The following is a 27,477-nucleotide window of genomic DNA, read 5'->3' as shown; positions in this document are numbered from 1 at the left end:
TGCTTATGTAATCAGAAAAAGACCTCAGTTTTTGGTTTATGAAAAGTACATCAATGATACTGTGGTTTTTATTCATTTATTTTTAATTTTTAAAATCGGGGTATAATTGACATATTAGTTTCAGGTGTACAGTATAATGATTTGATATCTGTATACATTGCAAAATGATCACCACAATAAGTCTAGTTAACATCCGTCACCTTACATAGTTACAAGAAAATTTTTTGTTGTTGTGATGAGAACTTTTAAGATCTGCTTTCTTAGACACTTTTCAAATATGTAATACAGTATTATCAACTATAGTCCCCATGCTGTACATTACATCCTTAGGACTCATTTTATAATTGGAAGTTTGTACCTTTTGACCCCTTTCACCCATTTCTTGCACCCTCCCCACCCCCTGCCTCTGGAAACCACGGGTCTGTTCTCTGTATCTATGAGCTGTTTGTTTGTTTGTTCGATTGGGGTTTTTTGTTTTTGTTTTCATATTCCACATGTAAGTGAGATCATACAGTATTTGTCTTTGTCTGTCTGCCTTATTTCACTTAGCATAGTGCCCTTGAGGTCTTTCTGTGTTGTCAGAAATGGCAAGATTTCATTCTTTTTTATTGCTGAATAATATTCCATATTGTACATACCACGTTTTTTTAAATCCATTCATCCATCGATGGACACTTAGGTTGTTTCCGTATCTTGTCTGTAGTAAATAATGCTGCAGTGAACATACAGGTACATATATCTTTTCAAGTTACTGTTTTCATTTTCTTGGGATAAATACCCAGAAGTGGAATTGCTGGATCGTATGGTAGTTCTGTTTTTAATTTTTTGAGGAATTTCCATACTGTTTTCCATAGTGGCTGCACCACTTTGCATTCCCACCAACAGTGCATAAGGGTTCCCTTTTATCCACATCCTCGCCAACACTTGTTATTTCTTATCTTTTTGATAAGTCATTCTAACAGATGTGAGGTGATATCTCATTGTGGTTCTGATTTGCATTTCCCTGATGATTAGTGATGCTGAGCATCTTCTCATGTATCCATTGGCCATCTGTATGTCTTTTTTGGAAAAATGTCTGTTCAGATCTGCCTATTTTTTAATTGGATTTTCTTTTGCTATTGAGATGTATGAGTTCTTTATATTTTTTTTGGATATTAACTCCTTATCTAGATATATGATTTGTGAATATTTTCCAATTCGGGAGGTTGCCTTTTCGTTTTGTTGATGGTTTCTTTTGCTGTGTAGAAGCTTTTTAGTGTGATATAGTCTCAGCAATTGTATGTTTTTAGAAATTCAAGTTCTTTATTTGCCTGTTTTTAATTTACATAACAGGGTACAATCCTTTACAAAGTTCGATGGAAAGGCTATACATCAGATGATGATACCTGGGAGCCTGAGGTTCATCTTGAGGACTGTAAAGAAGTTCTTCTTGAATTTAGGAAGAAAATTACAGATAACAAAGCTAAACCAGTCAAAAAAGACATTCAGGTATCATGTTTTATCTCATATTTCTTTTTTTTTTAGTATAATAAATTTATTATAAATTTTACTGATACAAAGAATGTGCAGCAAAGAATTCACAAATAATAATAAAGTACCCAGTATTCCAACTGTAAATTCTGTATAGTTGATTAATTCTCACAGAATGCTTTCCTTCATTTTTGCCAAACTCTTCTTTCCGTAACCAACCTGTGATTGCAATTGATTTGAAACAAGTATAGTTCGAATATGTTGGTTAATATTTTCCTTTAAGTTAAGAATAAGATGAAAGTGGGAGGAAAAGACATGTTGAAACTTGACTTGTTCATCCAAGATCTGAGCGTCTTGTTTTTATATACCTGAGGGTTATTTCTTGTGCTATTCATGTTAGTACTACAGGTACAGCGCATACTTTTACATTTAACCTTTATTATTAATGTACGTCTTGTGTCTGATTTTTCTGCTAATTAAAACAATTCTTAGATCGTTTTATAAAGCTATAAATTTTAATCCATTTCAGATTATGAGCAGGTCTGATTGTTGAGGTCTTTTGTTTTTCTCTTCTATTCTCGTTTCAGTTTTTAGGAACTTCATTGCTTTTTAGTAGCTCTTCCTGATGGTTAGGAAGGATAAAAGATTAAAGGAACTCAAATAAGTGAAACTTCTGTCATCAGCAGTTTGGAAAAAGATTTGCTGGTGGGCTGGAGTGGGATAATGTTAAACTAAAACATACATTTGGTTTAAGGGTTTTCTTCCATGGATTTGTCCATTGTTTTATCCTTGATTCTCTTATTCCACAAGTAATTGAGTTGGCTTTATTTATGAATCTTGTAAGAATTCCCTATTTTACTTTTCCATGTAGATTTCATTTATAGCTTCTGTTTATAAATTGAACCAACTCTTACTCGTTGTTTTTCCATTTATAGTTTTCTGCTTAAATCCTGGGAGCACTGCTTGCTTAGGACTTAGTAAGCATCATGGAAGGTAGAAATGGTTTTTAAAATAACCAAAAAAAGGTCTGTTAATGCTGTTTACCAGAAAAATATACATGATGCAGAAATGGTACTTGTTCATTAAAATACTTTTTATCATTCAGCATTTGGATACATTTTTATCTTTCTGTTGACCATCAGGTATTTCAAACTAAAAACAAAATTGAGGTGCTGTATAACATTCATGTGTGTGATATGGTCCAGCTTTTCATTTTTAATAAACTGAAAATCTACAAATAAGGTGACCACTGGTCTGCCTTGAGCTTTGATGGTTGATGTTACATGATGCAGATAATTCTCGACTGTACTGTTACATCAACATTGACTATTTTTACCTTTTGGGGTTTTTTTTTTGTAAACACGGTCTTATATGGGCCAGACCCTTAAATGATCACAGTTACACAAAGATAGGTAAAGTCTATCTTTTGTTCTTGAGGTGCCTTGCAAGTTGTACATATATGATCTTTCTTTTAAGGGTAGTAACGTATACTAAGGATTTTGTCTTCTGCTTGTCTTTTAAAATAATTTTTTTTTTTTTTAAAGATTTTATTTATTTATGTTTTCCCCCCAAAGTCCCAGTAGATAGTTGTATGTCATAGCTGCACATCCTTCTAGTTGCTGTATGTGGGACGCGGCCTCAGCATGGCCGGAGAAGCGATGCATCGGTGCGCGCCCGGGATCCGAACCCAGGCCGCCAGTTGCGGAGCGCGCGCACCCAACCGCTAAGCCACGGGGCCGGCCCTAAAATAATTTTTTATCAATACATATTCTAACCAACAAACAAGTATGTTTTTGAAAAAATTATGAAACAGTCCCTGTGTACCTACTACTCAGCTAAGAGATAGTTTTGCCTTAATTTTACAATGTAGCTGAGGATACTTTTTTTTAGGGATTGTTTTTTGAAATACTTCTGTTTTGTTGTTGAAGTGTGGCTATAAAATAATAAATACATATTCCTTTTTAATGTAAAATGAATTAGAATTTGTGCTTCCAAAACATTTTTTTTTTTTTGCTGAGGAAGATTGGCCCTGGGCTATCATCTGTGCCCATCTTCCTCTACTTTGTATGTGGGATGCTGTCACAGCATGGCTTGATAAGTGGTGCATAGGTCTGCGCCCGGGATCCGAACCCACAAGCTCCGGGCCGCCGAAGCAGAGTGCATGAACTTAACCACTGTGCCACTGGGCCGGCCCCCCAAAACATTATTTTTAAGAGTGTATATATTATGAAGTAAACATTTATTCCAGTAATGCTGTGGCCCAAAATGGTTTTAAATTTTTTCCTTTGGAATTGTCTTTATAAGAATTTATGATGTCATGCAAGAAAATAATATCTAGTGACACCTCCTTTTTGACCCAAAATAGTGCTCCAAAAAGCGTGGTAAAGGTTCTCAGAGTGCAAGAGTGCACTTCCAAAAGTGTTTTGAGCAATGGTTGCACTGTTGAAAAGCTCATGGTTTCCAAAGGTGATTACCTGGAGGGAGAAGACACTGGAGTGTGTATGTGTTGTACGTTTGACAAATGTATCATCAGTCACTGTCATCACACCTCATATACAATATTGCTGGACATTCCCATAGACTGCGATGTTATGTAAATAGAGGAGGTGGCTATATCTTGATTTGCTTGGGTCAGCCCCAATTTATGCCTGTTGACTTGGTATAGTTATTAATAGAGCCCCATTTCATTTTCAGAGTTGTCCTGATTTGGATAATAAATAACATGTTTATTTTACTTGTGAGACTATTAAAATGAGTGAGAAGACGGGTTGCTAGGGTACTGAAAGTGCTTAGACCTGTGGTATGTGCGATTTTAATTCTTTGTTGTGAATATTTTAAAGATTTATTTATTTATTTTCGCCCCAAAGCCCCAGTAGATAGCCGTATGTCATAGTTGCACAGCTTTCTAGTTGCCGTATGTGGGACGCAGCCTCAGCATGGCCGGAGAAGCGGTGCGTCGGTGCGCGCCCGGGATCCGAAACCGGGCCGCCAGCATCAGAGAGCACGCACTTAACCGCTAAGCCACAGGGCCGGCCCCTGAATATTTTATAGTTATTTTTAAGGTTAACACTGATTCCTTTGTATATTCCTTTGTTCTCTGATGGCAAACAATAACTGTTCATCAGATGGTAGCTAATTTTTGTATCATGACTTCGTTGAATCTGGCCAGGTACTCCAGGGCTGGCTCACCCAGGTACAGCTAACCTACCGATTCCTTTAAAATATGGCTAAATAGTAATTTCAAACATAGTATTTTGATGCCTAAAGTCAAAATGCTATATTTATAATGTATTTGCATCAACTTATTTTATATTTAAAATCTACAGGTTGTAACTATCTTGAGGAGCAGTCTAATGACCAAAGAAAAAATCTTTTTTCAAAGTTATTTGCTGAAAAGCCTATATTAAGCTCTTCTCAGGCGACTGAGGAAGAATAAGAAGGGTACGGATGACCGTGCCACCCTGTTGTAGTGACAGCTCTAGCAGCCACCAAATTGGGCCAGGAGCATTGCTGGGTAACTGGACAAAGCAGAGACAACAGGGAAGGTGCAGAATGACTGTGGCAATGAGGAGACAATGCTCTAGTTGGTTTGGAGGCTCGATTTTAAGGTTTTGATGAGTGGAAACTCCCCTGGAGGATCTTTTTTATTTATACACTTTAGGATTTTCAGAATTTTAGAATTCTTTTAAGTTGTTTTACCTGATAAAAGGAATAACTCTGGCCTCTCTGCTAATTATTACATGTTCATTCATTCAAAAAAATCCAGTTTTAATATGTGTCAGTCACTAGGCATACAGAGAAGAATAAGATGTATTCTTGTCTTCAGAGAGGTCACAGGACAGTGAAGGGGGAGGGCCAGGCAAGCAGGACACTGAAATACAGAATGAGGAACATTCTCAGGCAGCTATGTGTGTGCTGTGGAAAATCTAACAGAGGAGGGAGTGACTAACTTTCTAAGATAGGCATAAAAGTTATATTATAGAGGATTCATCATTTGGCCTAAGCCATAAAAGATGAGGAATTCAAGGGATCCTAGGTGGGGAAGCAGGTACAAAGATGTGCAGAAGCACAGGTTTTGGAGAATGGTGAGAAGTGCTAGAGCATTCACAAGGGAAGGTAGCAGAAATGAGGCTGGGCAGAGCCTGGGAAGAAAGTCCTATGCAGCTGCGTTTAAACTTGACCATTCAGGCAGTAGAAAGACCAGCAGGAGTTTTGAGGGAAGTCATATGATCAGATTCATGTTTTAGGAAGATGATTTTTAGAGAGTTTTATTAAGGGAAATTTGAACATGTAAGAATGGAGAGGGCAGTATCACAGGACTCCAGTGTTCATCGCCCAGTTCAGTTATTATCGGTATTTTGCCATTCTTTTTTTCTGTTTACTGCTCCCACTCTCCCTTTTCATTTGCTGGAGTATTTTAAAGCATATTCCAGACATCACATCACTACACCGTGAAATACTTCAGTAGATAACAGGAATTGTTAAGCATAACCATTATACAATTATCATATCAAAAAAAGTTTAGTCATTTCTTAATATCTTCTAATACTAATAATGCATTCATTTTTCCCCAGTTGTCTCAAAGAAACAAAACAAAACATGTCTTTTTGTTGATTTGATTGAATTGGGAATTGAAGAAGGTCTACCTATTGTATATCATTGATAATCTCTAAAATCTCTTTTAATCTGTAACAGTTTCTTCCCCTAACTTCCCCCTTGTTTCTCCATGTTGTTTATTTGATGAAGAAACCAGATCATTTTTTGTAGAATTTTCCATATTTTGAGTTTGGCTGGGTGCGTGGTGTCTTTTAACATGGTCCTCTATCCCCCTTATTCCTGTATACTGGTAGCTAGATATAGAAGCATGATTACATTTCGGGTTTAATTTTTTTTTTTTTTTTGCAAGGAGAGTCATAAGTGGTGTTGTGTACCTCCTATTGCAGCATGTGGGACAGCACATAATGTCTACTTGACTCACTTACAGTGAGGCTAAAATGATCATTGAGATTAGGTATTTTCAGTCTGATCCATCATTAGAAAGCTCCTAACGTTTCACGTGTAGGTTTTAGGAGCCGCTAATGATCATTGCCTAGAACAATTATTCATTAGAGGTTGGAATATAGTGATTTTCCAATTCTGTCATCCCTCCTGCCTTTATTAGCAGGAAGATCATTCTGGAAACACTGTGGTCATGATTCTGAAATGGGGAGAGATTCCTGGCAGAGAGAGGCAAAGAACTGAATTTAAGGTAATGTGGGTTGGAGAATTGATTTCATGTTCCAAGGATTTAGTGACTGATCTGATGGGGAAAAAGTAGAGTCAAAGATGACTAAGATTACTAGTTTGGGAACCTAGATAAATGATGGTGTTGTTTAGGGAACAGATTGTCTTGAACACATTAGATTTTAGTTACTTATTTGTCATCCAAGTGAAGATGTTCAGTCTCCCATTGGAAATATGGGTCTGAGTTAAAGAGAGAGATTTGGGCTGGAAATGTAGATTGGGGAATTGGTGGAGCGTGCAGGATAGTGTTTCTTATTAGTTCTGAGTAATAATCTGATTGTAAGTATTTTGAAAAAATAGTTCAGAGTTTTATAATTCTTGTTTAAAAATTTTTTTGAAGTAATATTAGTCATACACTTAGCAAGATTAAATTTATTACTCTTCTTTTTTCCCCTCCTTTTCACCTTACCAGTGCATGAAATTTAAATAAAAACAAGCTATTCGATTTGGAAATGAGGTCAACACCAGTTTTTAGCAAAATGATTTTCAAGAGTATGGAAGTCAGTTAGAAGCTCTTTAGGATTAAGGGAAAATTGAGAAAGAAGTCATTAAGTCATTAACTCTTACAGATATTGCTTAAAGCAAAGGGGTAGCTTTTTAGGGTGAGGAGATGCTGACTGAAGCACTGGAGAGCAAGCTGAATTCCTCAACGTGTATTTCATAACAACAAAGATATTCTCCTGTGTTATCACACTCAGGAAAATGTAAATGTATCAGTGTGATGTGTCAATGGTGTTACATCAGCAATATGGCTATCTGACACACAGCTGCCTACATTGACGTTTCCCCGTTTGTCCTGGAACGTCCAGTACTACTTTCTGTCATGCAGTGCATTTAGTTTCACATGTTCCTAGTTTCCTTTCTTCTAGATAGTTCCATAGCCTTCCCCCTGCCTATTTTTTAATGAGTCCAGACCAGTTGTTTTATAAAATGTTCTTCAAATTGGAATTAGATGAATGCTAATTAGTGTTAAACACAAACAGTATTTTTTCCATAGAAATTACATGATTTGTTTCCTCGTGATTAGATTCAGTGTAAACATTCTAGCAAATGTGTTATATAGGTGATGTACGTTACATCAAGAGACAGGTGGTGTGTCAGTGATCTCATTTATTGCAGAGGTTAAATTATATGATAAAGTGAGGCCATCATTTTTTCTCCCTTTTTAAAGGTACCTTTTTCTCTTTTAAAATAATAAGTAACCTGAATAATAAGTAACCTAATAAGAAGTAATCTTTTAGACTGTGAGAATCTCGTTCCCCAACAACCTCACCCCATGATTTTAAAATACTGTGATGAATCTTGCCTCAATTAGTTATTACTGTGATGGTTGCAAAATATTGTTTTTTCTAATTCTGTTACTCTGTATTTTTCAGTTTGTATCCTATAAAGAGCAGCTCCTCCTTCCCTTAAGTTTTTTTTAGTATCACTACACACTCATGGAATCTTTTTATTCAATGTGTTATCCATGTTAATGCTAAAACGGAGCTGCTGTGTCCTTTTGATAATTTCCCCTGCTGTTTTGAGCACATTTTTGCTTTCTGGTGCAAGATATTCCAGCGTTACCAGGGACTTTCCTGCTCCAACCCTGGTATCAACCATTTCTCCAGGGAATCCTGATTCTTTTCAGAGGAAAGTGTACCTATTGCTACTGGAGTGTCGTTATTTCTAGGACCTTTAAGTAGACAGAGCTAAATGAAAAAATACATGTCTCTCTTTTAAATCATAGATTCATGTTGATGTCTGTAATTTCAGTCCATCCCCTCAGGGTCCTCCTCTCATCCCACTGGCCATTATTCTATCTATCTCTTTCTACTTTGAAAACTCTGGTTCCAATCAATGTTCTATATACTCATTTTCTCAATCCTAAAATAATTAGAAATTAGTTTCAGATTTGCTACTCTCATTCTACTGTAAAATTCTAATTTTTTTGCAGTTCTTTTTGTCCTTACAGTATATTTACTGAGAGTGTTTAGTGTTCAAATGTTGCTTGGATTATTTCTTTTTTTCTACTCTGTGATTATGTTCTCAATTTGATAAGCAGGTTCATTTGTTTGACTGTTAATTTGCACCTGTTTTCCCCCTACCTTCCCTCCCTCCAAATCTAGTTTGAGGTAATGTCCTTTTAGTCCCAGTTTATAAGGCAATCAGCAAGAACATTATGCTTTTGATATTTTCTCACCATTCTCTCCTCATTATTTTGGTAAGTGCACTGTATATTGTCAGAGCATTTAGTCATTACATGCTGTACTCTCTTTTTTTTTTTTTTAAATTAGCCTTTTTTTTTTTTAATTTTATTTATTTATTTATTTTTCCCCCAAAGCCCCAGTAGATAGTTGTATGTCATAGTTGCACATTCTTCTAGTTGCTGTATGTGGGACGCGGCCTCAGCATGGCTGGAGAAGCAGTGCGTCTGTGCGTACCCGGGATCCGAACCCAGGCCGCCTGCATCGGAGCGCACGCCGCACTTAACTGCTAAGCCACGGGGCCGGCCCTGTGCTGTACTCTCTTAAAACCATCATTCAGTCTTAGTTCTAGAGGCAAATATCTAATGCTTTCCACTCGTCTTTATCTTGATGTCTGTACAGTCATTTTTGGTTATCTGAAGCTCATTCTCTAGTACAGTGGTTCTCAAAGTGTGGACTCCAGGCAAGGAGCATCAGTCGTCCTCATCTGGGAAGGTGTTGGAAATGCCGTTTCCGGGGTGCACAATTGGGTGGGTTCCAGCCACCTCTGTTTGGTAAGCCCTCCAGCATTCTGATGCACACTAAGGTTTTAGAACCACCTCTGTAGTAGAGGGGCTCATGAGAACAGTATTCCCAGTGTTCTTGTGTTTTGTAACAGTTTGCCAGCAGCCTTTATCCTTGACAGCCAGTTTGACTGGATATAAATTCCTTGGCTCATATTTTCTTTTCTTGAGTATCTTAACATATTGTTCTGTTGTTATCTGGCATAAATATTGCTCTCTAATGAGGAATCTGAGTTTCTTTCTCTTGTAAGTGGTTTAGTCTTTTTGTCTGATGCCTCGAAGTTTCTCTTTATTTTCTCTTGCTTCAGAGGCATGTCTTGCTGGCATGCTTTTATTGTTTTTAGGATAGTTACTCTTGCTTAGTATGTTTTTTTTTTATAACAACTTAGCAGAATATTCTATCGTAATCATTTTCTGCTGTTTATATTTATATGAACTTATTTTTTCTGAAAGTTTAGGAAGCAGAGGAGGGGAACAGCTTTATGGCTCCTGAGCACCTTTCTTTTATTATTTTTATGAAGGGTTAAAAAATATGGTCTTAAACTTGATGAGATCTTTATTCCTGGGTCTGGTTTCACCTGCCCGCGCCACTACTTATATGGGAATCTTGTCTTTTGTTTCTATTTTCCCTGTGCTGCTTTATTTGGAATCTTATCTCAGCAGTTTCTCCTCATTGTGGGGCTTTGTGGTGTCCTGGACGTCCTGGAAGGGAGCATCGCTGGGTACTTTGGAGAGTTCACAGGGACTGGCCCAGCCAGCCCACCCCCCCCCCACCCACCCGCCCCAGTACCGGCAGTCACCACGCGCAGGTGCCTCTCTCCCTTCAGCTGCTCTTCTCAGATTGACCTGCAGACTTTTTAGTGATTTCTCCCATTTTCGTTGCTACTTTTGCTTCCTCCTGTGATAGTCATACCACACAGGTGTTACAGCTGTTAGTAGTTTGTCCCTACCTGCTTATATTTCAGGGTTCATTGGGATACTTTGCCACTTAATTAAGTAGATGTTAATTTTGTTTAATGTTGTCCGTGGGGTTTTGTTTTGCTATCCTAGTTGGTTTGTCTTTTTATGAAGTGATTCAGGGAGATTGAAAAAGTTATGCCAATGCCACCAGGTTCTCTCTATCTTAGTAACTTTGGTGGGATTCATTTCTTAGGTACTGTAGGGAAAACTTTTAAAGTACACTTGTCTTTTCCTTCCCTTCTTTCCACACCCAAGTCATTTAGGAGAAGAGAATTTGGGGAAATGGGAACCGAAAATACTTTTCATAGTGTTTTTGTGTCTATACAAATACTTTATTCTTAAGATTTTTTTTAGAATAGGAAAATATTTTTTCCACAGGAGCTATTTCAGATTATATAACACAAATCAAATCAGTCGGGGAAGTAAGATTTGTGTTCAGTCCTACTTGTTCCATATATAACTTGTTACATATAATGGAATGTAACGACAAGTTCTGGGATCCAGAGTCTTAAATACCTGTGGGTTTGGATTGGTAATGACTTTTTTGGCAACCAAGAAAGTCTGTACAAATTACTTCCTTGGTGTTTTTGGAAGTTTTGAAGTTCAAATCATGTACAACCTGCCATACGTAAGACTGTTATTGTTCACTTCTGCTTGAGTTTGAGACCTTTAGCAGCGCTAACATTTCCTGTCTCTGTCTGTATTTATCTACTTTCTTAAATTGATAGTCATCACTACCAAACAGCTATTTGCTAAATCAGAGATATAAGTAATGTTATACAACGTCAATGTAGGTAAGTAATTTTATAAGGAGTTGAGAAACTGCTTGGGAAAAAACACATTTCTACCAGATATCATTAGTACTACTTTTCAAAACCTTTTAAATTACTATGTTAATGAGTATTTAAATCTTTTTTATATTTTATAGAGACTATCCTTAAATAATGACATATTTGAGGCAAACTCTGATAGCGATCAGCAAAGTGAGACAAAAGAAGATACTTCTCCAAAGAAGAAAAAGAAAAAACTAAGGCATAGAGAAGAGAAAAGCCCAGATGATCTGAAAAAGAAAAAAGCAAAGACTGGGAAACTAAAAGATAAACCCAAACCAAACCTGGAGAGCTCCTCTGAAAGTTTAGTTTTTGATTTAAGGACAAAGAAAAGAATTTTGGAAGCCAAAGAAGAATTAAAGGAATCCAAAAAGCCCAAGAAAGATGATGTAAAAGAAACTAAGGAATTAAAGAAGGTTAAAAAGGGTGACGTAAGAGATTTAAAGACTAAAATAAGAGAAGATCCCAAAGAAAATAGAAAAACAAAAAAAGAGAAATATGTTGACTCTCATTTGGAATCTGAATCACATGTACTTAATGAATCCCCTTTTCAAGAAGATGACAGTGAAGAGTTGTATTCTGGCAGCAGAGAAGAGAAACAAAAGATTAAAAGTGCAAAAGAGAAAGCAGAGCAAGATGCAATTCAAGATACTATTTTTGATAAACAGCTGGATGGCACTGTAAGTGCTGATGAGGATGCTGATGGCAAAGCAAAGAGGAAAAAAAAGAAACTGAGAAAGACTGAGGAACTTAAAGAGAGCAGAAAGCTAGAAAACAAGAACCTTTTCTTAGAGAAGAAAAATATACATAAAAAACAAAGGAATCAAGACAAAGGCAAAAGTACTACAGAGTTAGATAAGCTGACCGCTGCTTCTGGCCAAACACAGAAGAGTTCACGATTGGGTGGGGAAGAGAGGAACCTCAGGTCCAGTGACTCAGCTGGGGAAGTGAGTACGGGGCGGGGGATGATTTGATTGAAGGGTAACAGTAAAATCTTAGAATACAGAGATGTTCAAACCAAGCTAGCACTCTTCTGAGCAGTCAACAAGTTTCACAAATAATGACAAGTAGTGAAACAAGCTATATGAAAAGCCTTTCTATCGTTAGGGAGTTAATAGTGTGACTCATACACATGCTGAAGATCAGCCGGCTTTTGGACCTCCCCAGCTGATCTCTTAGTCTTCAGACTTGCTTTCTTTTAGACTAAGTACAACTAGAAAATTGAGGGCTAATTTGTGGACAAAAGCCAGGGTCTTTTTTTAAGAGATATGTGGTATGTAGCATTGTAGTAAAGCTTGTAACTTCCTCAGTTGATTTTATTAGCTTCTCACATCTTACTTGATGTTTTTACCCTGTTGTCTTAAGAATATACCACTTTTTACTTAAAAGTACATAGAATGCATTAACATTAAAAGTCTTCTAATTCTTACAAAAATAGATTTAATAAAGAGTTTATCCCATTATTATAAAAATTATTTTTATATGGTTTTTCAAAATGGAAATATTTTCCACATTATGAAAGTATTCATATATGCAGTATTTATCACGGGCTATGAAAAAGATCGTTTTCTTCCATCCGTTATTCCTAGTTTGTGGATTTATCTTAAGGAAATCATTTTAAAGGGGAAAAAACTATGTATACAAAGATACTTATGGCTGTGTTATCTTCACTAAAACTAATACCAGTCTAACTAGCCATGAGGGAAGTGGTTAAGAAAATATTGTATCCACTTGGGGACAGTTGAATTAATCCATTGAAGTATTAATTATGAGGTCAATGTAGCAAAAATAGAGAAGTTTACAAAATGTTAATGGTGAAGAAAACCATACATACATATGAACACAGTCTTGTAAAAATATGTATGCAATGTTAATAGAGAAAAGTGAATTTTAAACTGTAAAATTATCTATGCAAAATTACAAAGATCAGAAGGGAGAATGGAGGAATAAAAATAGTCATGTTTTGTTAGTAGGGCTGTAGGTGAATTTTTTTTGAAATTTTCTTTATTTTTAATAAATTCTTAGAGTGAGGAAACTGGTGTTGGGTTTTGAATTTGATATTTTGTAGGTTATCATGGTTGGGGGGTAATCTTGATTGAGGAGGCAGTTGATGTGAGAAAAGGTGTAATAATCAGTGGTCATGTGCCACAGTACACGAAAGGCATCCCGGATATCAAGAACCCGCGTTTCCCAGTTTTCAGATAGAGGGTATCAGCTGTTTATCTGTTCTTGTTGTGGGTCTTAACATATGTCTCTTTCCAGGAGAAAGAGACCAAAAAAAATGAACCCAAAGAAAAATACCAGAAAAGGCCTGATTTGGACAAGGAAGAAAAAAGCCGAAAAGAGCCAAAGGGATTAAAGAGTGAGTGAATGCTAACATTTTACCATTTAACATTGCCGTCTTTGATACAAAGAATTTAATTTACTTTGAAGACAATGTCTCTTTTCTAACCTGCAATGTCATAGAACTGGAAATTTCATTGACTGTGGAATTTAGAACCTTATGCTACTTTTTTTTAACTAGTTACTTTATTGTATAACAATTTATGTTGTTTCTATAATTAATTTTTTCCCTTCTGTTCACCTTGTTCTTTCTCTTTTTGTGTATGATGATGGAGTACATTAGAATTACAGAGAACAGGAAATTAATTATGGCAGAAAAAAAGGTCTCTTTTAAATGCTAAATGGAACAAACTATTGTTTGATACCGTATTTAGCTCTTTGTCATTTGTATAAATATAATATTGACTGTATGTTTTGAATTACGTCAAGATATATCATAATTGAGAATTCATTCCACACGTCAATACTGGAAGAAGCACTTTATAAAACATTCACCGTTACAGTGTTTGAATAAGCCCTAGGGGTGTTTTAGTTCATGCACCAAAAGTACTTGGAACACATTCTCATGGAAGCAGTGATTCTAAGAGATGGATAATTTCCCCTGGGTTTTCTCCCAAAAGGTGTTATGTAACTGGGGTAATATTAAAAGCAAATTTTGGTTGGGGCCGGCCCCATGGCTTAGCGGTTAAGTGTGCGCACTCTGCTACTGGCGGCCTGGGTTTGGACCCCGGGTGCGCACCAACACACCACTTGTCTGGCCATGCTGTGGCGGCGTCCCACATACAGCAACTAGAAGGATATGCAACTATGACGTACAACTATCTACTGGGGCTTTGGGGAGAAAAAGGGGAAAGGATTGGCAATAGATGTTAGCTCAGGGCCAGTCTTCCTCAGCAAAAAGAGGAGGATTGGCATGGATGTTAGCTCAGGGCTTATCTTCCTCTCTCAGACACACACACACACACACACACACACACACACACACACACACAAAAGCAGATTTTGGTTCTAAGCCTATTCTGGGACTTAGCAGTAAGTAGCAGGGTAATGGAAGGTAGGAAGGAGCAACTGTTGTTTCAATGGATTGTGCATAAAGTTTCTGTGATTTAGACTGTTCAAAGGAATACAACAGTTTTAAGCATCTATTACTCTTCAAAGAGTGATTGAAGATTCAAAATATAAAACTGGGGCTGGTTAATTAACTTTTTCTTCCTTCTAGCATCTTATATGTCAATTTCAGGTAGATTTTTACTGTGACTGTGTAGTCTTAAACTACTATTCATTCCTTTATAATGTTACTAACTGGAAGTCCGATTTTCAGTATCCCTGCTAGTAAAACCTATCTGCTACGTACCCAGAGTTTATAATAGAGTTATTCCTAATTTTGTTCTGTTCTACCCTTTTATTGGGTTATTATGTCAGATCTAGTGCTTTGCCAGTCTCATTTCCACTTTTATCTTGAGTTAAAAATTGAGTGGGTTTTCACAGGCATTAGGTCTGGTTGTAGGAGTGTGCGATCAGTGTGCTGGCACCGTTCATTTCCCCCACTCACCACCAGAAGTGATTTTTGTACAAGGTTAGCTTTAGGATAGAGTTGTAGGCAGTTGTCTTAGCAGAAGAATAGTTGGTGGCATGACTTGGCTTATTCTGAGGCTCACTGTCTTCAGTAGGCCTTCGTCAAAACTGAGAGTATTCAGAACACCAGATTTACTGCCATTCACTTTGGACGCCCTTCTGACTACTGAACAGCCAGTAGAAAGACCAGTTGAAACAACTTCATGGGTTTTTCTTTTTTTCCTAATTTATTTTTTTATTTTATTGAAGTCATATTGGTTTGTAACATTGTGTAATTTCAGCTGTACATTATTATAGATCAGTTTCTGCATAGACTGCATCATACCACCAATAGTCTGGTTTTCAGTCTGTCACCATACATATGTGCCCTTTTGCCCACACCCCCCACCCTCTTCCCCTGGTAACCGCTAAACTGTTCTCTTTATCCATGTGTATGTTTATCTTCCATATATGAGTGAAATCATAGGGTGTTCGTCTTTCTCGTCTGGCTTATTATGCTTAACATAATACCCTCAAGGTCCATCCATGTTGTTGTAAATGGGACAATTTTGTCTTTATGGCTGAGTAGTCTATTGTATATATAGAGTACATGTTCTTTACCCATTCACTAATAGGCACTTGGGTTGCTTCCATGTCTTGGCTGTAGTGAATAATGCTGCAATGAACATAGGGGTGCATAGATCTCTTTGTATTGTTGATTTCATGTTCTTTGGATAAATACCCAGTAGTGGGATAGCTGGATTGTATGATATTCTTATTTTTAATTTTTTGAGAAATCCCTGTACTGTTTTCCATAGTGGCTGCACCAGGTTGCACTCCCACCAGCCGTGTATGAGGGTTCCCTTTTCTCCACATCCTCTCCAACACTTATTATTTTCTTGTCTTGTTAATTATAGCCATTCTGATGGGTATGGGGTGATATTTCATTGTAGTTTTCATTTGCATTTCCCTAATAATTAGTGATGTTGAACATCTTTTCATGTGCCTCTTGGCCATCTGCATATCTCCTTTGAAAAATGTCTGTTCATATCCGCTGCCCATTTTTTTGATTGGGTTGTTTGTCTTTTTGTTGAGATGTATGAGTTCTTTATATAGTTCGGAAATTAACCCCTTGTTGGATAAATGATTTGCAGATATTTTCTCCCAGTTGGTGGGTTTTTTCACTTTTTTTCTGATTTCCTTTGCCTTGCAGAAGCTTTTTAGTCTGATGTAGTCCCATTTGCTTATTTTTCTTTTATTTCCCTTGCCTGAGTAGCCATGGTATTTGAAAAGATGCTGCTAAGACCGATGTCAAAGAGTGTACTGCCTATATTTACTTCTATGAGTTTTATGGTTTTATGTCTCACATTCAAGACTTTAATCCATTTTGAGTTAATTTTTGTGTAGTGAGTGTAGGTCTACTTTCATTCTTTTGCCTGTGGCTGTCCAGTTTTCCCAGCATCATTTATTGAAGAGACTTTCCTTTCTCCATTGTATGTTCTTGGCTCCTTTGTCAAAGATTAGCTGTCCAAAGATGTGCGGATTTATTTCTGGGTTCTCGATTCTGTTCCATTGATCTGTGTGTCTGTTTTTGTGCCAGTACCATGCTGTTTTGGTTTACTGTATAGCTTTGTGGTATATTTGAAGTCATGGATAACTTCATGGATTTTATAGTAAATCTGATCATGCTTTATAATCAAGGCAGATATTAGTAAAAAGTAAGAGAATATCTATTTCTTTAACAGTAACCCAGATTTTTTTTTTTTTTTACTGAGGAAGATTCACCCTGAGCTAACATCTGTTGCCAATCTTCCTCTTTTTTTTTTTTTCTTTTGATGTGAGCCCCAGCCACAGCATGGCCACTGACAGACAAGTGGTGTGGTTCCACGCCTGGGAACCGAACCTGGGCCACCGAAGTGGAGCACACCAAACTTTAACCACTAGGACACTGGGGCTGGCCGTAACCCAGATTTTGTTTTGATTACAACAAAAATCTGTGACTCATTTATTATCAATTTCATGTTTTTCACTAGCATTTAAAGAAATCAGAAATGCATTTGATTTATTTAAATTAACTCCAGAAGAAAAAACTGATTTCCCTGAAAATAATCGGAAAAGAGAAGAAATACCACTGGATTGTACAATCACAGAAGATCACAAAACCAAGGAAAACAAGCAGTTACTTAAAGAAAGGAGAAATACAAGAGATGAAACGGATACTTGGGCATATATAGCTGCAGAAGGTGATCAAGAGGTTCTGGACAGTGTGTGCCAAGGGGATGAGAATTCTGGTAAGTATGTTTGTAATCATTTTGCAGAATTTTTTCAGTGTAGTGCACCATATTATTTCCCTCTCCTCACTTTCTCTGCCACTGTAATTCTGATCTCAAGATCAGAACATAATAGAGTAGAAGATTTTATTTGAATCTCCTGAATAAATGACTTTTTATGTTGAAGACTTAGGTCATCCTGTGAATTCTAAATTGATCAGACAAATAATTTCTTAGTCCCTATCCTGCACAGTTAGAAATTACAAAGATTTGTGGTTTTCTTTTTCTTTTTTTTTTTTTTTTAATAATTTTATTTATTTATTTTTCCCCCCAAAGCGCCAGTAGATAGTTGTACATCATAGTTTCACATCCTTCTAATTGCTGTATGTGGGACGCAGCCTCAGCATGACCTGACAAGCGGTACGTCAGTGCGCGCCCGGGATCCGAACCCGGGCCACCAGCAGCGGAGCGCGTGCACTTAACCGCTACGCCACGGGGCTGGCCCGATTTGTGGTTTTCTACCTTACCTACTCTTGCCAAGCAGCCTGATTGTATATCTTAGCTAGATTTCTTTCAGAAAATTATCAAATACAGACTTATTTCTATTCTCCCCTTTTAGCTTTGCAGTGAGTAGCATTTACTAAATAAGATTATATTGTAAATGCTCTCCTGAGGATATTGGAATTGGCTGAGGAGAGGAGGCCCACATATAGAATACAGAGTACAATAGCTATGGGGAGGAGTAAGGAAAAGACAGAATTATGACAGAATAAACCAAAGAGGTTAATCTGATACACTTTGTATAATTTGTGAATTTTGAGAAACAGTTGAGAATTTTTAAAATATTTCAGAATATATGGCAGACTAGTTAAATCTGGGTCGTCCTCTTACTGCAAAACAGCTAGATCCTAGGTACTAGGTAAAACATGCTTTTTGATGCATTGCTGAGCTTGTAGGAAGTTAGGACAATTTCTAGAACCGGTAGACAAGGGGGAGGAAGTGGGTTGCCTAGAGAGCAAATGTCAAATAGCAGCAGTGCTGTTGGGATACCAAGCAATAAAGAACAAATACAGTAGGTGTTGGGTCCCAACCTCCAGAGTCCCCGGGTGAAATCTGAAACTGGGTCCTGTACATGGAGGGCAAGGAGAGACCAAAGAAAGAGGCAGGCCACTCCAGACGGGTAGGTGGCCGGTTTTAAGAAAAGGAATTCACATTTGAGGTTTGTCTTGGGCGGCCGCAGGACAAGTAGATCTCCACACCCACCTGCCAGAATCTTGAAAGTTTATATAGAGGTCTTAACTGGGTTCAGTCATGTATCAGTCCACGTGGTCTCAATAACACCTTAGTCTCTCAAGGCTGTGTCCTTGAAACAGCTCCTAGTGTGGGAATGGTGGGCAGAATGTACATTCCAAGGGCAGGAGAGGGGTGAGGAGCCTGGGTCCAGCTCATGGGTCAACTGGCAGTCAAGTCCTCTTGATGACCTCTTAACATTCCACCCCTCATGACCGGCTCTTACAGTCTCTATGTCCCCCTCTTCCACAGTGTACCCTGAACATCAGCGAGGGGTTCACTAGCATGGAGGCGGTTTGTTTGGCGGCTCTCTGGCTGCATTGGAGGCAGATACCACAGCAACAGTATAGGCACATGCAAGAGAAAACATGGATTAAGACAACGATTCTCAAAATAAGTAATTTTTTCTACCAAGAGCTCCATGATCTGAACCACTTTATTAAGTTCCCTAGGCTGGGAGTCGGATCACTCAGGGCGTTCACTTGTGTAGTCATGTGATTTAATAAAGTTGATACATCAGCAGACTCATCAGTTATGAGCACACAACACTCTGTTTGGATAATGCATAGGTGCTTCGTCGTGAGGCGGTAGTAAGGTCCAAGGCCATCCTATTTTGGAGGACAACGTTGTCATTAGAGATAGGTCAGTGTTCAGTAAGGACAGGCTTTGCTGGCTATCATTTAAGGCTTGCTGGGTGTATTTAGTGAGGGCTTCTTTTTTTTAAAGTTTATTTATTTATTTATCCCCCCAAAGCCCCAGTAGATAGTTGTACGTCATAGTTGCACACCCTTCTAGTTGCTGTATGTGGGACTTGGCCTCAGCATGGCTGGAGAAGTGGTGCGTCCATGTGCGCCTGGGATCCGAACCCAGGCCGCCAGCATCAGAGCGCGTGCACTTAACCGCTAAGCCACGGGGCCGGCCCTTAGTGAGGGCTTCTATGTGTGCTATGATGTCCTCCAGGCCAGTAGAGGGAGCAAAGATGGCAGCCAGATGATCATACTGGTGGGAAACAACATGCCCGTCTGGCCTTGAGGAGAGGGAGGTTGGCAACTTTAGGAACTTGACCTGGTTGTGCATACCACACATTGGCCGGGGGGCAACACTGTTAGGCATGAGGAGATGGACTGGGGTGGGATATGCCAGACCAAGACTCCCTCATCTTCTCCCCTCTTTCAATGGTGCGTGTTCCATTCCAGGTATAGTGTGTTTCAATAGATCTGTCTTGTAGCAGGACAACGGAATCCCACTGGAGACTGAGTAGTTCCCCTTTCCCAGGGGTGTGAAGTAACTCACCCATTTCAGTGGGACATCCCATTGCCAGTTCCAGTAGATACCACCTGTCCCAGGTCTGATGGGGCTTGGTAGTCTCAGCAGCATAGCATGTTGATTCACAATGAGAGTCGGGGCAAAGGCTGTTTCCTGTGACTTCCATACCATTATGATATTGGGTGTCTTGGTAGGGGTCCCCAGTCTGGCATATGGGACAACAGCACCTACTGGTTGGTCATTCAAATGTATTAAAGCCTGGGGTAGTACGTTAGTCCACCCAGCCAAGGTGGTCTTACCTGTTGATAATTTAATCTGCTGCTTGAATATTCCATTCTTCCTTTTTACCAACCCTGCTGCCTGCGGGTTATAGGGGGAAATGGTCATGTTCTTTTACCCAGTCTTGGATATCATGACCTCTAAAATGTGACCCCCATCACTGTCTATTTGACGAGGGTGTTGGTACATGGTACTCAGCTTCTCTAATCCTCTGATGCTAGCAGCCTGGTTTGTGCAGTAACAGGAGAAAGCTTGGGTTAGGCCAGATTCAATGTCCACACAAACCAAGGCACATTTAGAACCATCACTCCTCTCATAGGGAGGCGGCTAGTATAATCAATTTGCCAATTTCTTACCCATTAAAAACTCTGTTAGATGGCCCCAGACTCCTTTGGTATGCCTTGGGCATTGTTTAGAACATGCTGTCACTGCATTAACCAAGTCACTGTATCTCAAGGTGAAGCCAGCATCCTTGGCAGTACAGCATGCCACCTGGCGCTACAGTGGTTGTTCTTCCTATGCACCTAATCTGCTGTGTCTACTGAAGGGTCAGTTGCTAGACCTCATACCCAGGCTAGGGCATCAGGTTCCTGATTGCCAGGGGTGTCAGCGCCTTGTGAGCTGAAACATGGAAGACGGTGAAGACTGCCTCAGGCTCTTGCAAGTGGATCCAAATGTCTTTCCACATATCCTGACCCCACAAGGGCTTATTCATGATCACCCACCCCTCTGCTTCCCATTGTCCAAGTCATAGGGTTAAAATCTTTTTAGTGGACTATCAGTGCAAAGTGTTAACGACCAGGGCTCATGAGTGATCACTAGCCAAACCGCTGTGAATTCAGCCCACTGGCTGCTGCAGTTCACTCCTGTCTCCATGCAGCTGGTGTCAGTGGTGGGCTGAATAGCAACTGCAGTCCATGTGAACAGGTTGTCCCGACTAGATCCATCTGTATACCAGGCATCAGTGGGAATTCCCGCCACTCTCTACAGGCTGCAGGGGCTGCCGCAGGAGTAAGGGTGGGGGTACCTGGAGGATCTACATACTCTACAGGGCCTAGTAGTGCCTGCATCTCTAGAGACAGTGGGGTGGCAGACAGGATGCTCCTCTGCTGCACATAGGCATACCACTTAGTCAGTGCGGTGGTTTGAGCCATGGCAGAGGTGGGTCAATGGAACATATTATCAAACCAATCTTGATAGGAAGGGAATTTCTTACCATAATATGCAGTTCCTTCCTGAGAGGCTCTACCTGGAGGAGCACTGTGTACACTGCTAGAAGCTATTACTCTGTGGGGGTCTGTTGGGTTCCTGCCCCTTTACAGAGCTGGGACCAAAATCCTAGGGGTACTCTCTCGTTGTCTCAGCCACAGTGCCCACCCTTACCTTCCGGGGTCACAGACTCATCTAACTCAAATGGTAGCCCTGCTTCAGAGATGCCCAGAGCTTTAATCTGCTTTACTAGCCTTTTTACCTTCTCAGAGGCAGCTTGCTGCTCTGATCCTCATTCCCACCCATCCTTTCTTTAGCAGGTGGTAAAAGGGATGGAGGCACTGTGTCAGATAGGGAGTAAAAGTCCTCCAAAACCCCAAAATCCTTACAAAGGCTTGCACCTCTTTCACATTCTTAGGAGTTGGATAGGATTGCACCTTATAGATCACAGCTTCTGAGACAACGTGCGTCTCATCCAACCAAACGACTTTATGGCGATGCCTGGGCCTCGAATTTTCTGTCGGTTCACCGCCCATTTCCTCCCTCACGATGTTCCAGCAAAGTCTGCAGGGTGTCCTGCAGTAGAAACAAGTCTTCACATGTTAACATTATATCATCAATGTAATGGGCTCATTTTACTGATGTGGGGAGGGAGAACAGGGACAGGTCTTGGGCTTCCATCCCATGACATATAGTGGGGATATGTAGGTAGCCTTGGGGAAGCACTTGAAAGGTCCATCGTTGCCCCTCCCACGTGAAGGCAAATTGGTCTTGTGACTCAGTGGCCAGAGGTATACTGAAATAGCATTCGCTAAGTCCAGTACAGCATGGTACACTCCTAGGACCATGGCCAAGTTATCTAAGATGGTGGCAGTGTTGGGCACAGCCACATGGATGGGGGCCACCACCTTGTTCAGTTCTCGGTAGTCCACGGTCATCTGCCGTGAGCCCATGCTGGGCTGTTGAAAGCACAATGGGCAGGGTGCACAGTACCCACTGGGTGCAGTTCTTAGATAGTTTCTCCTATTTCCTTATGCCCCCAGGCAATTTATATTGTTGACAGTTATCACTCTTCTTTCACAGGGGTGGGAGACTTACTAGTTCCCAGTTGGTGTTTCCTCTCAGCGCTGGTTTGATTTCTCTAACCCAGAGGTGGAATCCACTGATAAATGTTTGCAGAGTTTGACCTTGTAGGATATCATTGTCCAGTATGTTCTTTGGTACTGAGTGGAAAAAAACCTCGTATTCTTGTGGGGGAGAATGCGCAATTTGCAGCGTCAAAGGGACCTTCCTGACCATAACCGTTTGCCCCCCATACCCATCAGTAGTGCTGAGGGGACCAGAAAACTTCTGAGGGTGACCATGTATTAGAGGACATTTGGCTCCAGTATCTACCAGAGCTGTCACCTTTTGTTTATTTCTGGGGGACCAGTGAGCAATGAGCTCAACTTGGGGCCTCCGATCACCCCCAACAGCCCTCCGCTGGAGGCAGTCTTGGCCTGTATCCTATAGCTGGGGTGTGGGAGGCACCCACCACAAATAGGACTATATCCTTGAGGCCTCCGCTGGAACAGGTGGGGCATCAGGCACGGTGGGGCAGACGTGGCAGGTCTGAACTGTTCAGATGTTAAGGCTTTCCACAGGCCGACCAGCAAACACAGCATTGGGTTGTCCATCTGTCTGTTCAGGTGGGGTCCCTGCAGCAATGAGGTCAAACCACATTTGTTTTCAGGTTGCTTTTATTGGAGCTTTATAGCTGATTGGGATAGGCTTTTGGCTTTTTGAGTTCCCTCTCTGTCTCAGGTCTTTCCCACATTCCAGGATTTGTCGGTTTCCCTCAGATCAGCAATGGATTGCCCAACATTATCCATGTCTTGTCCCACGACTGGGCTCAGCACAGATATCAGTGTCCCATATCAGGTGGGGGGTGCGGATTGGAGTATCTTGGCTTTCATTCCTGCAGTGAATGTGGCCTGATCAGGGCCTTCAAAGACAGAGTGTAGATGGCCTGTCTCATTTCCAGCTCCCTAAGGATTTCTTTTACCTCCATAGGTTTCCAAGGTCCCAGGTGCCCAGGAGATCCCCCTTATTGGGCCAAGCTTCCCTGCAAGACAGAATAATCCAGTCTATAAGGGAGGGAGTGCCTTGAAGCCCCCAAGCGCCATACAGGTGTTGCCGGAGGGCAGGGTGCGTGGTGATGTTGCCCCTTTTCTCTGCCTCCTGTGAGAAATGGTGCACGCGCACACACACACACACACAAACACCCTGTCTACCATAGCCGCGGTAACCGTGCCATCACTCACACACACACACACATCCCCGTTTACCATGCCATCACACACACACCCACACACACACACCCGTTTACCATGCCATGACGCGCGCGCACACACACACACACACACCCGTTTACCATGCGGTAACCGTGCCATGATACTTTCCCTGGCCTTTTGATGCAACTCGGCAGCTGTATCAGTAAGCTCAGCGGGCTTTTCCTTTAAATCAGCAGTCAGAGGGCACAGGGTGTTTTGTCTGTTTCACTGTCAGTCAGCACAGCATCCTCTTCACCTAGCAATTCTACTTAGTATCTCTCTCAATCAGGCTTTGACACACGCGCTTGGACTTAATCTAAGGCAACTTGCATTCTCCTAGCTTTGCACAATGGCACACTAAGGTCTCCAGCTTATCCCGCTCTCCCACCTTGTCTGCCATCCCCAACGCTAGCAGAGTAGTGCACAACCACACGTCTTTCTGTAACCTCAGCTCTTTTTCCGACTTTCTGACTTGAGCTTCAGTCTCCAGGTGGGCATCGGTGGCCACAGGAGAGGCCAGCCTCCTGCCGCTGCTATTCCTTTCCCTTTTTTGCAGCAGTGTGCTATCCGCAGTTTCCTAAGCAAAGGCATTAAGGCAGCCGGCATTTTCAGGGTGTCCCTGTACTGAGGCGGTGGTCCACAAGCATCTAACATGCAGCCTCCTCCTCCCGACAGAGAGGTCGATGGCCAACTTGAGATTTCCCCTGTGGATGCCTCTTTCCCAAGATGCGTTTCTTCAGTCTCCTGGCCAGCTCACCAGTTGTTGGGTCGCAACCTCCCAGGTTTCCCTGGTGAAACTTGAAATTGGCCCCTGTACATGGAGGGCAAAGAGACCGAAGGAAGAGGCAAACCACTCCACATGGGTAGGTGGCAGGTTTAATAAGTGAGGGAACTTACATATGACGCTTGTCTTGGGCAGCACAAGATGAGTAGATCTCCACACCCACCTGCCAGAATCTTAAAAGTTTATATAGGGGCCTTAATGCAGTTCAGTCACGTATCAGTCCAGATGGTCTCAACAACACCTTACTCTCTCAAGACTGCATCCCTGAAACGGTTTCTACGGTGGAAATGGTGAGCAGAACATACAGTCCAAGAACAGGGGAGGGGCGAGGAGCCTCCAATTGCCCAGGTCCAGCTCGTGGGTCAGCTGGCAGTCACATGCTCTCAGTCAGTGATCTCCTCCAACAGTAGACAGCATGAAGAAAGCCAGAAGTTGGTTCACTGACAAGACTAATAGAATAGACAAGCCTCTGGCACCGTTGGTTAAGGAAAAAAAGCAATGACGGCTTAAACAATATTTTCATTGAAAAAAGACATGATTGTAGATTCTATCCAGATTAAAAAGATAAAAGAATTCTATGAGTAATTTCTTATAATCTAGGATTGTAGATTCTATCCAGATTAAAAATATAAAAGAATTCTATGAGATTTGAAAAAGCAATAAATTGGGGAAATTCTTGGAAAAATATAGTTTAACAAAACTGACCCAAGAAGAAATATAGAAATTGAATAGTCTTTAACTATGAAAGAATATGAAATAGTAATTTAAAATAGCATTACAAATTTAACACCAGGCACAGATGGTTTCATATGTAAAAGCTTATCAAACTTATAAAAAGGTCTTTAAAAATAGACAAAGAACACTAACTCGTTCTGTGAGTCCTTATAGCTTCAGTACCAAAACCAGACAAAAACTGTATAAGAAAGGAAAATGACAGGCCAAGCTCACTCATGAACTCAGATGTAAAAATGCCAAACAAAACATTAGCAAATTGAATCTAACCATGTGTAAAAACATAACCTCTTATGATCAAGTTGGATGTTCCTTAGGAATTCAGTGAGTAAAGAAGAAATTGATTTAATAGTAGTCTTGGTTTTTAAAAAACAAAACCTAGCGAACCATGGATAAAAGTGAGCTTTCTCAGTCAATAAAGAGCATTAAACCTTTGGCAAACATCTTTTGTAATGGTGAAACATTGGGAACATTTCTTTTAAATCAGAAATAATACAAGGATGCCTTCTGTCACCACTTTTTTCAACTTTATGCTAAGGTCTACCCAGCACAGTAAGACAATTAAAAATGGAAGACCTAAGCATTGGAAGGGAAGCCCCACCTCCCCCACAAAAAAGAGCTGTCCATTATCAGATGGTATAATACATGTAGAAAACTTGAAAGAATCTATAAATAAATTTTTAGAAATATTAAGAGTTCAGCAAGGTGGATATAAGACCAGTATACAAAAATTAACTACATTTCTATATATGTATTTCTATATAATGTATGTTTCTATATATATTTCTACGTAGATAGTAAATGTAATTTTAAAAAGATAATTTTTTTTTTTTTTTTTTTTAAAGATTTTATTTATTTATTTTTCCCCCAAAGCCCCAGTAGATAGTTGTATGTCGTAGTTGCACATCCATTCTAGTTGCTGTATGTGGGATGCGGCCTCAGCATGGCCGGAGAAGCGGTGCGTCGGTGCTCGCCCGGGATCCGAACCCAGGCCGCCAGCAGCGGAGCGCGAGCACTTAACCGCTAAGCCACGGGGCCGGCCCTAAAAAGATAATTTTTGATAGAAATACATTTAAAAGATTGCTAAGAGTGTATTTCAAAAAGATATGTAAGACTTGTGTGGAGAAAATTATAAAAATTTCTTGAAAGTTATTAAAATTTATGTATACCATTTTTATTACCTGAAAATATAATTTTATAAATTTGTCATTCTCTTCAAATTGGTCTGTAGTGTCACTGTGGTTCCAATCAAAATCTCAACATAATTTCTCATGGAATTTACAAATACTGACTAAAATTTATGTGGAAGACTAAAGAAAAAGGCATAGCCGGTTATCCCAGTTGTAATCAAAACCTACTACAGTCATGCACAGCATAATGATATTTCGATCAGTGAAGGACTGCGTATAAGATGGTCCCATAAGATTAGTACCATATGGTCCAGGTGTGTAGTAGCCTGCACCATCTAGGTTTGTGTAAGTACACTCTGTGATGTTCGCACAACAATGAAATTGCGTAACACCTAATGACGAGTGTCTCAGAACGTGTCCCCGTTGTTAAGCGGCGCATGACTATATATAAAACTATAGCAGTAGACAGAGTATTTACTTGGCGCAGGGAAGGTAGCTGTGCTAGTCAGCAGAGTAGAGACCTCATAATAAGACTCTTTCAGATCTAAAAACTGGATAGATGGGGCCGGCCCGGTGGCACAAGCGGTTAAGTGCACGTGCTCCACTGCGGTGGCCCGGGGTTCACCGGTTCGGATCCCGGGCGCGCACTGACGCACTGCTTGGCAAGCCATGTTGTAGCGGTGTCCCATATAAAGTGGAGGGAGATGGGCACAGATGTTAGCCCAGGGCCAGTCTTCCTCAGCAAAAAAAAAAAAAAAAAAAAAAAAGGAGGATTGGCAGATGTTAGCACAGGGCTGATCGCCTCACAAAATAAATAAAAATAAAAACTGGATAGAGGACAAGTGGCAACACAGATCCATGAGGGAGGATCAGCTCTTCATAGATGGTGTGAGGATAATTGGTTATCCATGTAGAAGAAACACTATATATGAAGATCAAATCCTGATGGAGTAAGGCCTTAAATATAAAGAGGACAGTTAGATATTAGGCATTTAGAGGATAAAGGATCATATCTG

The 27,477-nt window shown here is 40.1% G+C and overlaps 1 protein-coding gene across 6 annotated transcripts in view; it reads left to right on the top strand.

Moving 5' to 3' along the window:
• MPHOSPH8 (M-phase phosphoprotein 8) overlaps window positions 1-27,477 on the top strand; it is a 47,343-nt gene that overhangs the window by 1,508 nt on the left and 18,358 nt on the right. For 5 of the 6 annotated variants that reach the window (XM_087436354.1, XM_087436352.1, XM_014791197.2 and 2 more), the window contains exons 2-5: window positions 1,333-1,488; window positions 11,391-12,239; window positions 13,555-13,654; window positions 17,223-17,480. In XM_087436354.1, coding sequence (XP_087292480.1) covers window positions 1,333-1,488; window positions 11,391-12,239; window positions 13,555-13,654; window positions 17,223-17,480 — 1,363 coding nt within the window. The remainder of the gene's footprint in view (window positions 1-1,332; window positions 1,489-11,390; window positions 12,240-13,554; window positions 13,655-17,222; window positions 17,481-27,477) is intronic. The other variant, XM_087436356.1, reaches the window with a different exon arrangement.

This window comes from Ceratotherium simum, chromosome 10, assembly GCF_057802395.1.
Source record: "Ceratotherium simum simum isolate JZ-2026a chromosome 10, ASM5780239v1, whole genome shotgun sequence".
NCBI lineage: Eukaryota > Metazoa > Chordata > Mammalia > Perissodactyla > Rhinocerotidae > Ceratotherium > Ceratotherium simum.
The sequence above is the reverse complement of the archived record's forward strand: the minus strand, read 5'-3'. Positions and strand labels throughout refer to the sequence as shown.